A 14,198-nucleotide genomic window follows, 5' to 3' on the forward strand; every position below is an offset into this window, starting at 1 on the left:
ATTTGTGGAGTTAGCTGGGGGGAAGGGGAGGCCAGGCAGCCACCTAATGCTGCTAAAGACAGAAGGATGCAGGAGGCAGAGCTCTGGAGGCCCCTTGCTCAGGGACATGCCAGGGGCTGACCACAAACTGAAGTGTTTGACCGCCTGCTCTTATCCTGAGTCAACATGCGTCCCCTGCTGGCAGTTGGCCACCCAGCTCCTCCATAGCCAGTTGGCTGAAGACATAAAGGGAGAGGTTTGAGGCTTCCACTGTGGAAAGGAGCACAGACCAGAGAGGCATCCAAACCAGCAAAGTGCCTTCCTCATTAAAAGCTCCAGAAAGCTATTTTCCTAACCACTGGTGACAGAATAGAAGAGAGAATGCCTCTAGTGGTGGACAGGGGGAAGCACATTTGTAGGTAGCAAATGCGCCCCTTCCCCCCCCCCCCCTTTTCTACAGGATGCTATGGGGGCATTGCTGGAGTTGTACAGCATGCATGCCTGGGACTGAAAGAGCACTGCCAAGAAACCTCTCCAAATCTTAGGTACACTGTCCCCAAAAGTGTCCAGCATGGGTGCCTGGGACATCTGAAGAGACACTTGTGCCCTGTGGGTACTATATACCCATGAGGCATAAGGAAACAAGAGGGTGACTGTGGCCCCATGTCCTGTCTCTCAAGTGTTACCTAAAGAGCCTATAGGTCGCCCAGAGATGGAGCCCTGGGTAGGGGTAATTGACAGCTCCAGGTCTAGATGGGTCTGGGCCAGCAAGATGGCCCTATCTACTGGTGCTGGGACACAACACCCGCTTCCTGCCAGTTGGGTGTTGGCAGGCCATGCTAGGATGAGCTGAGCAGTATAGCACAAACAGGCTTAGCTTCAGCAACAGAGCCATCTTGTGTGATCAAAGGCCCTATGTCCCACTAAGTACAGAGTCTACTACACATGAAATTAAAGACTTTATTTAGCTTTGAAAGTCCCATGCTCCTAAGGGCATGCCTGGAGAAATGCAGAAAGGCAGGTACAACTGTCCCTGCATGGGACTTGGCACTGACCACCTTGACCTACCTGGTGGTTCCATGGGCCAAGACCCAGGTAGACCAGCAGGCCCAATGGTCATAAAAGCATGATGGCCACCGCCCATGGTGCCCGGCCGGCAATGCTGCAGTCCTGACGGGTTAGGTGCTCTCACTCTGGGAGCCGTGGACCGCCTCGCCAGCCAGAGTTATCACGCCATACGTAGTAGTTGAGCATGGTGGCAAAGGCCAGCCAGGCCAGGTAGGGGTAGAGCAGGCGAGCAGCCGGTGGGCTCACTCGATGCCAAGCCATTGTTGTGGCAGTCGCCACCCCACTGAGGAGCAGGAGGTCCACCACGCCCTGCAGAGACAGGAGATAGGGAAGCTAAGGCTTTGCTGGGTCTAGAAACTGAAGGCCTCACTTAGCCCTACTGCATCCTTAAGGCGTGATGCTGGTCTCTGGTCTCAGCCTCATGTTCCTCAGCTGCAAGTCCCTGCAGCCTGACTGTGTATACAGAGTACGCATGACAGCCCAAAGGTGACACAGCATGTCCAAGGTGACAACAGCTAGGAGGCCTCTGACCTGAAGATGCAATGTTGTCAAGGGCTGACCCAAAAGACCAGTGTGGGGACCAAACCGCTATGATGTGCACACCACAGGCTCAGCAATAGGCTTTTATTTTCTTTTTATTTTATTTTGTTTTTTTGAGACAGGATTTCTCTGTATAGCCTTGGCTGTCCTGGACTTGCTTTGTAGACCAGGCTGGTCTTGAACTCATGGTAATCCACCTGCCTCTGCCTTCCAAGTGCTGGGATTAAAGGCATGCACCACCACGCCTGGCTAAACAATAATATTTTTAAGGAGAGGTTTTGTCCCCATGTGTCAGCACCCACAGGACTATATGTAATGTGGTGTCTTTTTTTTTGTTTGTTTGGGGTTTGTTTTGTTTTGTTTTGGGGGTCTTTTTGGGTTTTTGAGACAGAGTTTCTCTGTATAGTCTTGGCTGTCCTGGACTTGCTTTGTAGACCAGACTGACCTTGAACTCACAGCTATCTGCCTGCCTCCGCCTCCCGAGTGCTGGGATTAAAGTCGTGAGCCGCCACGCCCAGCATAATGCAGTGTCTTACACCACTCAAGATTGCAGCCCCATCCACTTCAACAAGACCCTCTAGACTTTTTGTTGATGTTGTTGTTTGGATTTTGTTTTGGTTTTTTGAGACAAAAGCTCTGGTTGTCCTAGACTCACAGCCATCTCCCTGCCTCTGCCTCCCCACCCCACCCCCACCCCCATGCTGGGATTAAAGGTGTTGGGCCACCACACCTGACCTCAGACGTTCTTCATGGAGGGGAGATGGCCTGAAAGGGTGTTAGTACACAGGTCACTGTCACCTAGACTGGCCTGGCCCACTCCTAGGCTCAATTGAGCCTCCTATTCAGCCTCCCAAGAGCTGGGACCACAGTGACCCCACTGTACTTGACTCATGGAAGTTCTAAGGGACCTCAAGCCACAGGCCTCCCCTGCCACCTGTAAATACTGACCCCATCTGGGATGTGATGTCACCTGCTGTCCCAGGGTCATCTCCAATGACTCAAGAGTTAAGTTACAGCCACACTTACCCAGCCCATCTGCCGGGCACCAAAGAAGATGGGGGGCCATGCCCAGTTCAGAGCCAGCTGACCTGTGTAGAGACCCAAGGGAACCACAGCCTCCTCTGTGAAACCGCCTAGCTCTTTCCAGATCATGTAAGAGCCATACCTGAAAACAGACAACCGGTCAGGACAACACAGGGCACGGTCAAGAGCATTACCTTCCTCTGAGGCTACACAGTGATGGCTCTGGGATGCCCTGCCACTGACTTCTGTGTGATCTCAGGAAAGCTGCTTGCCCTCTCTGGACCTTTGTTTCTTCTTTATTTGTTTCTTCTTTCTTTATCTGTTTGTTTTGTTTTTGAGACAGGGTTTTCTCTGTGTAATAACCCTGGCTAACCTAGACTCACTTTATAGATCAGGCTGGCCTCGAACTCACAGAAATGCACCTTGCCTCTTCCTCCCAAGTGCTGGGATTAAAGGCATGTGCTACCTTTGTTTCTTAAAAGATTGCTATAGATACTTGAGTTGAGAACCTGAGTTCAGTGTATGGTTACAGGATGAAGGCTGGGGGTGAGGGGACAAGCAAGTGGCAGCTTGGTCATCCAGGCTGTCGGGGCTACGGGGCAAAAGCTGCAGAAGGCTTCTGGGAATGAACTACACAAAGGCCTGGTGCTATTCAGTAAACAAGAGATTGTGGCTGCCTGGTGTTTGTCTTGATACACGTTGCTGTTGTCCACACTGACCTTTACACATGAGCAGCCTCATTAGTCTTGAGCCCAGGCAGGGTTCCCAGAAGCAAGCAGGAAAAAGTTCAAACTTGCAGTGCGTAGATTGACAGCCTTACCACACCCTCCCTTCCTTTCCCAACGGGGAGATGATGCCACTCTGTCCTGAGGCCTCCCTCTGCGATAGGGCTCAACGCTCAGTCTGATTCCATTGGGAACAAGACACTGCAAGGTGACACCTGCCACTACCTACCCCATGGCCGAATACAGCGTGCCCCAGATGGGAGCCAGTGTCCAGCGAGGTGGATGCCAGGAAGGTTTCTGCAGGGTAGAATACCAGCGGAGGCCCTCACCGCGCACAAAATAGGAGCCCATGAAACCTCCCAGGCTGGGCGCCAGAGTGAGGCCCACCGCGGGCACCCAGGATGGAGGCATAGCTACTGCAACTGCTGTTCTGGAAAGATCTGAGGAAGAACACAGGGTGGGGTGAGAGCAGTTCCAAAAAAAAAAAAAAACATGGAGGTGAGCCCATCCCTGCCTTCAGCACCCCTGGGGTCCTGTCCCCAGGTGAAGCAGCAGAGTCCACACCCCACCCACACTCAGGCCCCAGCAGGAGGTGTCACTGTGGCTGCACCCACCCTTGGGTCCTAGCCCTATGTCAGGCATCTGCTCTCTCACTTCGTCCGCTAACTGAGGTCTCCTCTGTTAAGAAGGCTCTTGGCTCTGCCTTACCTCAGGCCAAGTGTCACGTAGGCAATGCAGGGAGGTCTGTGCATTGAGTTGTGGCACTGTTGCCCATCATTCATTTATTCATTCATTCATTCATTCATTCATTCCCTTGGTGATTGGCAGCTGGCAAAGCTTGGCTTCCTCAACTCCTTCTACCACACTCACCTACCATGTCCTCAGGGAAATCACTTCAACCCTCCTGGCTCAGTTTCCACCTATGCAGAATGCTGATGCTGCCTACTTTAGTGTCCTCCCCCACCCCCCCCTGGGGGGGCGGGGGCACAGAGAGTATCATTATACTGAGAGGCCCACCCCATGCACCAGAGAAGGAGGGCAGCCTGCCCAGTGCCACCCAGTACCCTAGGCCAGGCTCTGCCCTGGTCACAAAGTTATTTGCATGTGGACGCTCAGGAAAATGGTCAAAACTGGGTCCCAGCCCCTTTGCAGACAGTCTCTGCCTGGAAGCTTGAGAATGGAAGACTCTAGTACGGAAGTCCACGGCCGCTTGCTGTAGGAGTGCTAAACCAGTCGGTACCCTGACTGGGCCTCAGTTGCCCTATCCAAAAAAAAAAAAGAAAGAAAGAGACGGGCTCCCCAGAGCAAGCCAGCTAGACTAGCTGGAGCTGGCTAATTCTGGGTTCAACAAGAGATTCTACGTAAGTAAATAAAGGGGAGAGCTACTGAGGAAGACACCTGATGTCAACATCTGGCTTCCATGCCTTAGACAAACATGTCACACACACACACACACACACACACACACACACACACACACACACACACACACACACACACGGAGGAGAGGGTGGGGTAACCTTTCACATACAAATTCTATGGGCAGTGGTAGACAGTGGTCTTCATTAACAAGGCCCTAAATCCAGTCTACAGTACGACAAAAACAACCTCACTTCCCCTGATGGTTTGAATGACAATGTCCCCTAAGGGCTCAGGTATCTGAGTATTTGGCTTCTGATTGGTGGTGCTGTTTGGGAAGACTCAGGAGGTGTGGCCTTGCTAGAGGAAGTACTTCACTGGGGGCGGGCTTTGAGAGCCAAATGCCCCGCCTACTTCAGTCGGCTTTCTCTGCTTCAGGCTTGTGCTGGAAGATGTGCCCTTGCAGGTTCCTCGCGCCCTCCACCGTGCCCGCCTGCTGCCATGCCTCCCCCGCCATGGTGGAATCATCCTTCTAAACTCTTCCTTCTGTAAGCTGCCTTGGTTATGGTGTTTTATCACAGCACTAGGAAAGTAGCTAAGGGCAGCGGCGTCTCAAACACTCCCTGCATCAAACATCAGAGGACATCAAGTGTCTCTGCTGATGGGTTTCAGGGCCCATCGAGTCTCTCACTATGCATTTACTAAATAGAAAAGGCTGGTAGCTGTCCCAAGGCCATACCATGAGGACAGGATCTAGGGACAGGACACTGAACCCCGGGCTCCAGCTGCCCCACAAAGGCTAGGCTTTGCTGCTCTGAGGGGAGCAGAGGGAGGACCCCTATTCCCTTCCAAGGTCACAAAACAGAACAGTCACCAGCCCCACTTGAAACTGCAGGAGAAAGTTAGGCCAGGGACCTTCCAGGGGCCTCTTGGAGACTGCCCAGTTCCTGAGTCACCCACACGGAGGGGTGGTAGACAGGCAGGGGTGGGGCCCACAGAGCTGAGTCACCCTTGGCTATGGCTGAGCTGGACAGGATGTCAGCTCATGGTAGAGTCCCAGGATGGTACAGAGGGCAGGGCCTTGGTACTCAGAGGGGTGTAAGGCTGCCTGCTCACACTTTATTTTGGTCTCTTCTAGAAGGCATGTAGCATCTAAAGCTTTAGCCTGCTCCTGGCTTGCTAAGGGTCCTTGGGATGTCCCAGTAAGGAAGGACAGGACACCAAAATCTCCCTGGAAAACTCCACACAGGGATGTGGCTATCAGCGTGGGGACCACTCATCTGCTCCCCCTGGAGGAGGCTGTGGTACCCCTCCACCTCTGGGGAGCACCTTGGACAGAGGGAGTAGGACAGCACAGAGCAGAACACAGGTGTAGGCTTTCTCCACTTTCACTACCCCAGGACCTGAGGGGAAGGAGGCGAGGCCGAGTGTCATTCACTCCTTGGTGGCATTGGCTTCTCTTGCTTATCCCGTCAAAGCTCATGCATTCCTCACAGTGGCCACAGGGCAAGGGGTCAGCCACCTCTCTTAGAACCACACAACCTGCTTAGTACCCAAAGGACGCTGGGTTGTTAGTGCCTCTTTCAGGTGAAGAAACTAAGGGTCAAGAGACTGTAGAATGTTCCAGGTCTGTGTCTCTTAACAGGCACCATGATACGTGGCCCCTCCCGGATACCTCCATCACCTCCACTTGGGATACAGTGCCCTGGACAAGAATCAAGTCCACAGGCTGCCATGACTCTCTTCCCAGGGTCCTAAGGGCCTCAGGCCAATACTATCAGCCTCTCCATACTTATGGAGCCTGAGGACCCATCTCTTTGTGGAACAGCAAGACAGAAAGAGAAAGCCCTCCCTTACCAGGGCTGGAGCCTCTGTACTGCTTCCCTCCTGGCTAGGCAACCCAGACCCTCTACTACTCAGGAACGGAGCCTGTGTGCCTGGGGTGCCTGTTGCTCTGGGGCCTCCCTAGAGACCGTGAGCCAGAAAGCAAAGGGAGCTGGCTGGCCTTGTCCTCTTTTCACTACACGAAGCTCCTCCTTGTCCCTGAGCTTTTCTTCCAGCGATCCATTGCCCCACTGCCGTCCCGGTGAATTTTTGGACTTTTTCGTCTTAATGAACCTGCAAATCCTCCCTGTACCTTTTACCCGCCTTTCTCATTCTGAAAGTAATCACTGTGCCAGCAACAGGTCGGTTAGGGACCTGCGGCAGGAACTGCCTGAGGTCTAGAGTGTGGGGAAATGGCGTTTGCGGAGTGGAAACGTTTTCAAACAAAGCTGGCTTTCAGGAGCCGCTTGCACAACCCCGAGAAAGGGGGACACAAACAGAAAAAACTGAAAAGTCCGATCAGAGAAAAGCTAAAGTATGGAGTAAAAAAACCAAACCTGCTGACTGTCGCCCTCACCCCCTCATCCCCTCAGATACCCACTGTCAGGAGTTTTCTCGGTGGTGGCGGGTCTGAATCCAGCCCCCGCTAGGCACAGAAACATACACACACGCGTCCATAGCACACATACGGGAGAAGCAGGCTTGGGTCTCAGTCGGCAAGGGCACGAGCCCTGGCTCCCACACTTGGCCTCCACAGGGCCACAGTTTCCCACGGAGCTCAGCACTCCCTTGCACGGAAGGCAGGATTCCCAGCAGCCAGAGAGGCTCCCTCCTTTCTCCGCCCCGTTGCCGCCAGCAGCCACCGCCTGCAGCCCTACCGAGGCCCAGGACTCTGGCCGCTGTCCCCAAGGTGCCAACCCGCCTGAGCAGCACACTCTCGGGAGGAGTCCAGTCCGCTGGGTCCTGGCCTCAGATTCCCTTTTGGTTCCCCGCTGTTGGGGTCTCACCTCACGGTCGCGGGCTGCTCCTTGAAGGACACTACGCACAGAGGTTGGTGGCCGCTGACCCCGCCCCGCCCCGCCCCGCGCCGCACCCCGAGGCACCCTGGTTTCCCAGGCCCGCCCTTGGCCAGGCGTATTCCTCTCTTCTCTCCCCAAGGTTGGACTGCAGGCCACTGTTCTGCAGACGACGAATGCTCAGGTGTGGTGGCACGTGTTTGTAATCACACCCCAGGTGGCTGAGACCGGAGAGTAACAGTGAGCTTGAGGCCAGTGCCGACTGCGTTTTATAATATATTCTTTATTCGACTGACCCTGGCTGAATTTCCGATTTTTTTTTTTTTTTATTGCAGGACTGGCGATATCTTTACACGGTGGAGTCCTTTGTTTGAGTTCAATCCCTAGCACTACGCAAAAAACAAAAAACAAAACTAACCACTTTCTGTTCCTTGTGGTAGTAAGGCCCTAGGCACTATGCCTGGCCACACCCACTTGTTGGCAGCCCTCAACCTCTTCCTGTTGAGTCAATTAGAATAGGCTGGCCCGGCCAAGGAGCTCCACCCATCTGCCTGTTTGAATCTTCCAGGTCTCGGGATTATAACTGTGCGCCACAACACCTAGGGTTTTTACACCTCAGATCCTGGTGGTTACAAGGTGAGCACTTGACTCGTTAAGGCATCCTCCCGACCTGGCGCTCCTGTTCCTGAACCTCAGCACAGCAACCGAAGGGTCTGGTTGTGACATCTCTGAGCACACACCTCTGGAGTCTTGCCAATCCCTGTGGCAATGGCCTTACATGCCTGGTACATGCCCATCACCTTTCAGCCTCGCTGTATCTCTCGGGGATATCCTTGTCTCCTTCCTGAATGGGCGTCACGCCCTGCTGTGTATGTGCCAGGGCTCGGATGCCCTCTGGCCATCCCTGGGGGGAATTTTAGTCCCCATGGTAAAGAATGGAGAGGTGGGAGCAGATTAGGCATAGAAGAGGTGACTATGTCCCAGGGACTCACTGTGAGTCCCCATCCAGTCACGATTCATTTGGGAATAGATGCATCGGTTATTATCAATTATTATTGCGGTTGTTATCAAAGCCAGGTGATGCCCTGCATCCCTTGGATTCTGCAGAGAGTCCCATCAGCAAGGAGGCCTTCATCAGGTGCAGTTTCTGACCTTGAACCTTCTGATACTGAGGACTGTATATAAGTGGTCCAGTCTGTGGTGTTTGGTGACGGCAATGGACTTCTTAGTGGCTCCATTTTGTCCAGGTTCAGCTAGTCCTCCTAGAGCTCTTTCCAGAGTGCCTGAAAGTGATCTTACAAATCTGTGCCCCATGCCCAACCCCCACCCCCACCCCCACCCCCACCACCCATGGTGGACTGGTGTCTCTCTAAGAAGTCTACTGTCTTTCAGAACCTTGAAGGTGTGTTGTGGTCTAGTGGCCTCGTGCTGTGTGCTGTGACACCAGCATGGTCGCTGGTCCACTCGGCTGTTGATGCCACCTTGTTGCTACAGGCTTTGGGTACTGCTGTCTGATTCTTTTTGGAGTTTTGTTTTGTTTTTTGTTTTTTAAGACAGGGTTTCTCTGTGTAGTGCTGGCTGTCCTGGGCTCACCTTGTAGACCAGGCTGGCCTCAAACTAACTCTCAGAGATCTACCTGCCTCTGCCTACCCAGAGCTGGGATTAAAGGTATACACCACCACTACTGCCCAGTTTACCTGGTTCTTTAGGGAAAAGTTTAAGTGTGGGATGCAAAGTTTTGAAATTTTGCAAGCACAACCTTCTATGTGAGTTTAAGCCCATCGAGCCAGCTCTCGAAGGACCTGCTTCTTCTTATCTTTGTTTTTATTTTACGTCTATGGGTATCTTGCCATGTGTATGTATGTGCATCATGTCTGTGCCTGGTGCCCACAGAGGCAAAAAAAAAAGGGGGGGGGTATTAGACATCCTAGGACTGAAGTTAAGAGATGGTTGTGAGAATTGAACCCAGGTCCTCTGGAAGAGCAGCCGGAGATGGCTCTTAACCTCTGAGACATCTTTCCAGTTCTCTCTCTTATTTTTTTTTTTTAATCTTATTTTTGGAGCCTCCTGTGCAATCCAGGCAGGCCTTGAACTCACGGTTCTCTCAAGTGCTGGGGCTACAGGTGTGTACCACCACACCTGGCTTCAACAGCCCCTGTCAGTGTGGAAACGCCTGGCCATTGCTTTTCAGAATTGAATCGCCTCCCTCCCTACCCTCCCCCTGCCCCCCACACTCCCACCCCCACCCCACGCCCCAGCTTTCCTGTCCTCTGTTTCCTCACTTCTCTTTCTGGAATGGCTGTCACTCAGAGCCCTGGACTTCCTGTGCTGATCTTCCCACTCTGGTCTTGCTTAGGTCTTACGTTTTTGCTTCCTTCGTTCCCTCCCTCCCCAGCGGCTTCTTCTGCACCTCACTGAGGGCTATAGCTCTGCTTTACTATTTGTTTTCTGTGCATATGATTCTATCATTACCCATTTCTAGCTTATAAGTGTGCTATCTTACCTTCTGAAGAGATTGATGATAATTTGTAAAAAAAATTTACATTCACTTATTTTGTATATGAGGTGAGTGGAAAGCTTGCCAGACTTGGTTCTCTCCTTCCATCATGTGTGTTCCGGGGTCCAAATTCAGGGTTTGGGGTTCAGTAGCAAGCACTCTTACCCACAGAGCCATCTCACAGGCCCTAAAGTTAATATTCAAAAATAGTTGTTTTCTTCTTTCCTCAGTCTCCAAATTCTATATGTTGGCTTTCTTTTCTGTCCATAAGAGGCTTTCCTCAGATTCATGGGAAGCCTCAGATGTCTTTTCACAATAAAAGAAATGAACAAAAGCCAGGAGTCAGGAGACACAGGCAGGTAAATCTCTGAGTTCAAGGACAGCCTGGTCTACAAAGCGAGTTCCAGGTCAGCCAGGACTATTACACAGAGAAAAGATGATGATGATGATGATGATGATGATGATGATGATGATAATAATAATAATAATAATAATAATAATAATAATAATAATAATAATAAAATGAGGAGGAGAAGGAAAAGGAGGAGGGGGAAGAGGAGCAGGGGGAAGAGGAGGAGGGGAAAGAGGAGGAGGGAGAAGAGGAGGGGAGGAGAAGAGAAGAAGAAGAGGAAGAAGAAGAAGAAGAAGAATTGACAAAATAAGCCTGTTGGTGGCAGGTCAGTAGTTCAGGTTCACTGTTCCTGGAATAGCAATGACTTCAGGGTTTTCCTTTGAATTAGGATTCTGGGACCTCACTAAGGCAGAGTGCTGGAGTGGGTCTTTAAGTCAGCCTGTTTCAGAGGAACCCTCCCCTGCACCGCCCCCCCCAATTCATGACCCACCCTTCCATTGACCCTTTCCAAACACAAGCCCAGATGGTTCTGGGAACAGGGACCAGTAGATGAAGAGAGGTAACCATTTTTCAAGGATGTTTGCAAACAGGTTTTTGTTTTTGTTTTAGTTTTTGTTTTTGAGACAAGGTCTCTCTGTGTTAGCCTTGGCTGTCCTGGATTCGCTTTGTAGACCAGGCTGGCCTCGAACTCACAGCGATCCACCTGCCTCTGCCTCCCAAGTGCTGGGATTAAAGGCGTGCACCACCACGCCCGGCTTGCAAACAGGTTTTTGCAATTTCTTTCTCCCCTGATTCTAGAAGCAGCTGCTTCTGTGCATAGCTCAGCTTTTGAGGATGCTGTGGAGGGAAGGAGACCTGGTTTTGGTTTGGTTTGGCTTGGTTTGGTTTTTCCAGACAGGGTTTCTCTGTGTAGCCCTGGCTGTCCTGGAACTCACTCTGGAGACCAGGCTGACTTCAAACTCCAGAGATCTGCCTGCCTCTGGAATCAAAGGTGTGAGACCTGTTCTTCAGCTTTCGCCATGTCTAGAGAGAGTCTAGGGTCAGCCATGACAAGCAACACAGCTTATCTTCTCTTTGTTTTCTTTTCTTTAAATTTTCTTTCTTTTCTTTTTTCTTTTTTCCTTTTTTTGTTGTTTTGTTTTGTTTTCTCTCTCTCTCTCTCTCTCTCTCTCTCTCTCTCTCTCTCTCTCTGTTTTCAAGACATTCCATTACTGAGCTTTCTATCTTCTTTCTGTCTGTGAAATTTATGTCTTTCTTGTTTGGTTGGTTTTGAGGTTCCCCCCCCCCCTTTTTTTCTTTTCTTTCTTTCTTTCTTTTTTTTCAAGACAGGGTTTCTCTGTGTAGCCTTGGCTGTCCTGGACTCACTTTGTAGACTAGGCTGGCCTTGAACTCACAGAGATCCACGTGCCTCTGCTTCCCTGACTGCTGGGATTACAAGCATGCACCACCACCACTTAGCAGGAATTTACGTCTTTAAAAGGCTTCTTTGCGGGTAGGGGGCTGTAGACATGGCTTAGAGGTTAAGAGCACCATCTGCTCTTTTAAAGGTCCTGAATTCAATTCCTAGCAACCACATGGTGGCTCACAGCCATCTATAATGAGATCTGGTGCCCTCTTCTGGCCTGCAGTTGTACATGCAGGCAGAACATTGTATAAATGATAAATAAATACATCTTTAAAAAAAAAAAAAAAAAAGACTTCTTTGGACCAGGAAGATGGCTTCTGCACAAGTTTTAGGACCTGAATTCAGATATGCAGAATCCAAGTAAAAAGCCAGGTGTGGGGGTGTGCTAGCAGGTCTCACTCTTCCACAATGTAATCCCCTCTAGTGGGATACGTAAGTACCTTTCCTTGTCAAAAGCAAGACCTTAAGCCTAGAGAAAGATGGCTCCACATTTCAGTGGTGGTGGCGGTGGGAGGGGGGGGTTGAGACAGGCTTTCTCTGTGTAGCCATGGCTGTCCTGGACTCACTTTGTAGACCAGGCTGGCCTCGAACTCACAGCGATCTGCCTGCTTCTGCCACCCAAGTGGTGGGATTAAAGGTGTGCGCCACCACACCGGGCACGGCTACACATTTAAGAGTACATATTACTCTGTTGACCACTCGAACACCAGAGTCAGACTGATGGAAGTTTATTTGAACAGTGAGCAAAAATTGACTGGCCAGGACCACAGTCTGAATTCAGGAACCAGACTGTGACATTGGTCTGACTCTAAGGCAGGCTTTTTTTTATAAGAAAAACCTTAACCAGGTAACAACCAGGTAACCAGCTGAGAAACAAGGGGAAGGCAGCATTACATCATTTTGACCAGATAAACACAAGAAGAATCGATTTTGTTCCTCAAACAATGTATCCAGGTGGCTAAATAAAGTATTTTAAGCTGATTGGCTAGGATATAGGCTTGGGACTTTCCAGTTCCCCACTGCTCCAGGACAAAGGAACATAGCAGGTATTGTGGTTTTGGTTATTTTGCTTTTTTGGGTTTTCGAGATAGGGTCTCTCTGTGTAGCCTTGGCTGTCCCAGACTCGCTTTGTAGACCAGGCTGACCTCGAACTCACAGCGATCCACCTGCCTCTGCCTCCCGAGGGCTGGGATTAAAGGCGTGGGCCACCATGCCCCACTGTGGTTTTGTTTGAGTAAAATATAAATCATTAATTCAAGCAGAGCGTTCACCAAGTGTTGAGTTGTAAGTAAAAGGCTGTTCAAGCTCCAGGCAGGTAAAGCTTGAGAACGTGAACTTAATTTCACTTTATGATCAAAATGGAGACTTGAAGGCAAAATGACTTCTGACATATTAAAAGCAACAGCAGGTGTTAACAGAGGAGCCATACTTATGCTGGGAACTAACGTAGGTCTCAGTGAGGGGCTATAGAGTTTAAGCAGGTTAAGCAAGTTACAACAGCTCTTGCAGAGGACCTGAGTTCCATTCCCAGCACCGACATCAAGCCGCTGAAAATCACCTATAACTCCAGATCCAGAGGCTCCAATACCCTACACACACACACACACACACACAGAGAGAGAGAGAGAGAGAGAGAGAGAGAGAGAGAGAGAGAGAGAGAGAGAGAGAGAAGGAGGGAGGATTAAAAATAATCATGTGTGGTGGTGGCACAGACCTTTAGTACCAGCTATCAAGAGGCAGAGCCAGTCAGATCCCTATGGGTTGGAGGCCAGACCCCCCCCTCTCTCTCTCACACACACATACACACACACACACACACACACACACACACACACACACACACACACACACACACAAATAAAACAAGACTGAACACCCTGAAGTGCTTATTTGATTTTCTTCAAATTCAGTGAAATAGATGTGCTGATGTGGATTGCTGTGGACTGAGTGATACATCCCCTCAAAATTCCTGTATCAATCCTTAATTCCCAGGGTGAGAGTGTTTAGAGATAGGGCCCTCGGAGGGTCGGGATGATTAGATCATTAGGTAGAACATTCATGAATTATACTAATACCCTTAGATTAGAAGACACCCTCTGCAAGGCACGGTGGCGCATGGCTGTAATTCCAGCAACCAGAGAGAACTTTCTGCTTAGTTCGCTTGGCAGAATTATGGGCGAAAACAAAAAACAAACAATGTTCAGGGTTCGCAGTACTCTTTCCACTGGACGGCGTCGCACAATTTAGTGCGTAAAAACCTATTGAAGGCTCACTGTGGAATGCTGTCTGTGGTTCCTGGCTGGAGAGGTTTAAGGAAACAAACAAAAAAAAAAATCACTTCTGCAAATGGTTTGAGAGCTGGGGTGGTTCAGTAACACAGGAACCTTTTTATTTCTGGTTGCCTAAGCGA

The 14,198-nt window shown here is 50.6% G+C and overlaps 1 protein-coding gene across 2 annotated transcripts; it reads right to left on the reverse strand.

The window, feature by feature from the left end:
- Nucleotides 1-925: 925 nt before the first annotated feature.
- TSPO (translocator protein) lies at nt 926-7,636 on the reverse strand. 2 transcript variants are annotated; one of them, XM_084748431.1, is made up of 4 exons: nt 7,526-7,636; nt 3,565-3,775; nt 2,614-2,752; nt 926-1,356 (listed from the first exon to the last, which is right to left on the reverse strand). In XM_084748431.1, the coding sequence occupies exons 2-4, from the start codon at nt 3,744-3,746 to the stop codon at nt 1,168-1,170; spliced, it is 510 nt and encodes a 169-aa protein (XP_084604557.1). In that variant the 5' UTR covers nt 3,747-3,775; nt 7,526-7,636; the 3' UTR covers nt 926-1,167. The 2 variants fall into 2 exon arrangements, with proteins under 2 accessions (XP_084604557.1, XP_084604558.1); XM_084748432.1 differs by having other exon boundaries at nt 7,397-7,535.
- Between the last annotated feature and the right edge of the window lie 6,562 nt (nt 7,637-14,198).

This window comes from Acomys minous (genome assembly GCF_964271855.1).
Source record: "Acomys minous genome assembly, chromosome: 12".
NCBI lineage: Eukaryota > Metazoa > Chordata > Mammalia > Rodentia > Muridae > Acomys > Acomys minous.

Excerpts from the sequence above, each read along its gene's own strand:
- TSPO (XM_084748431.1), bottom strand. The coding sequence starts at position 3,746 with ATGCCTCCATCCTGGGTGCCCGCGGTGGGCCTCACTCTGGCGCCCAGC. Across the intron at positions 2,753-3,564 it reads ACGCTGTATTCGGCCATGGG|GTATGGCTCTTACATGATCT; the intron begins GTAGGTAGTGGC and ends GTCTGTTTTCAG. Across the intron at positions 1,357-2,613 it reads GTGCCCGGCAGATGGGCTGG|GGCGTGGTGGACCTCCTGCT; the intron begins GTAAGTGTGGCT and ends CTGTCTCTGCAG.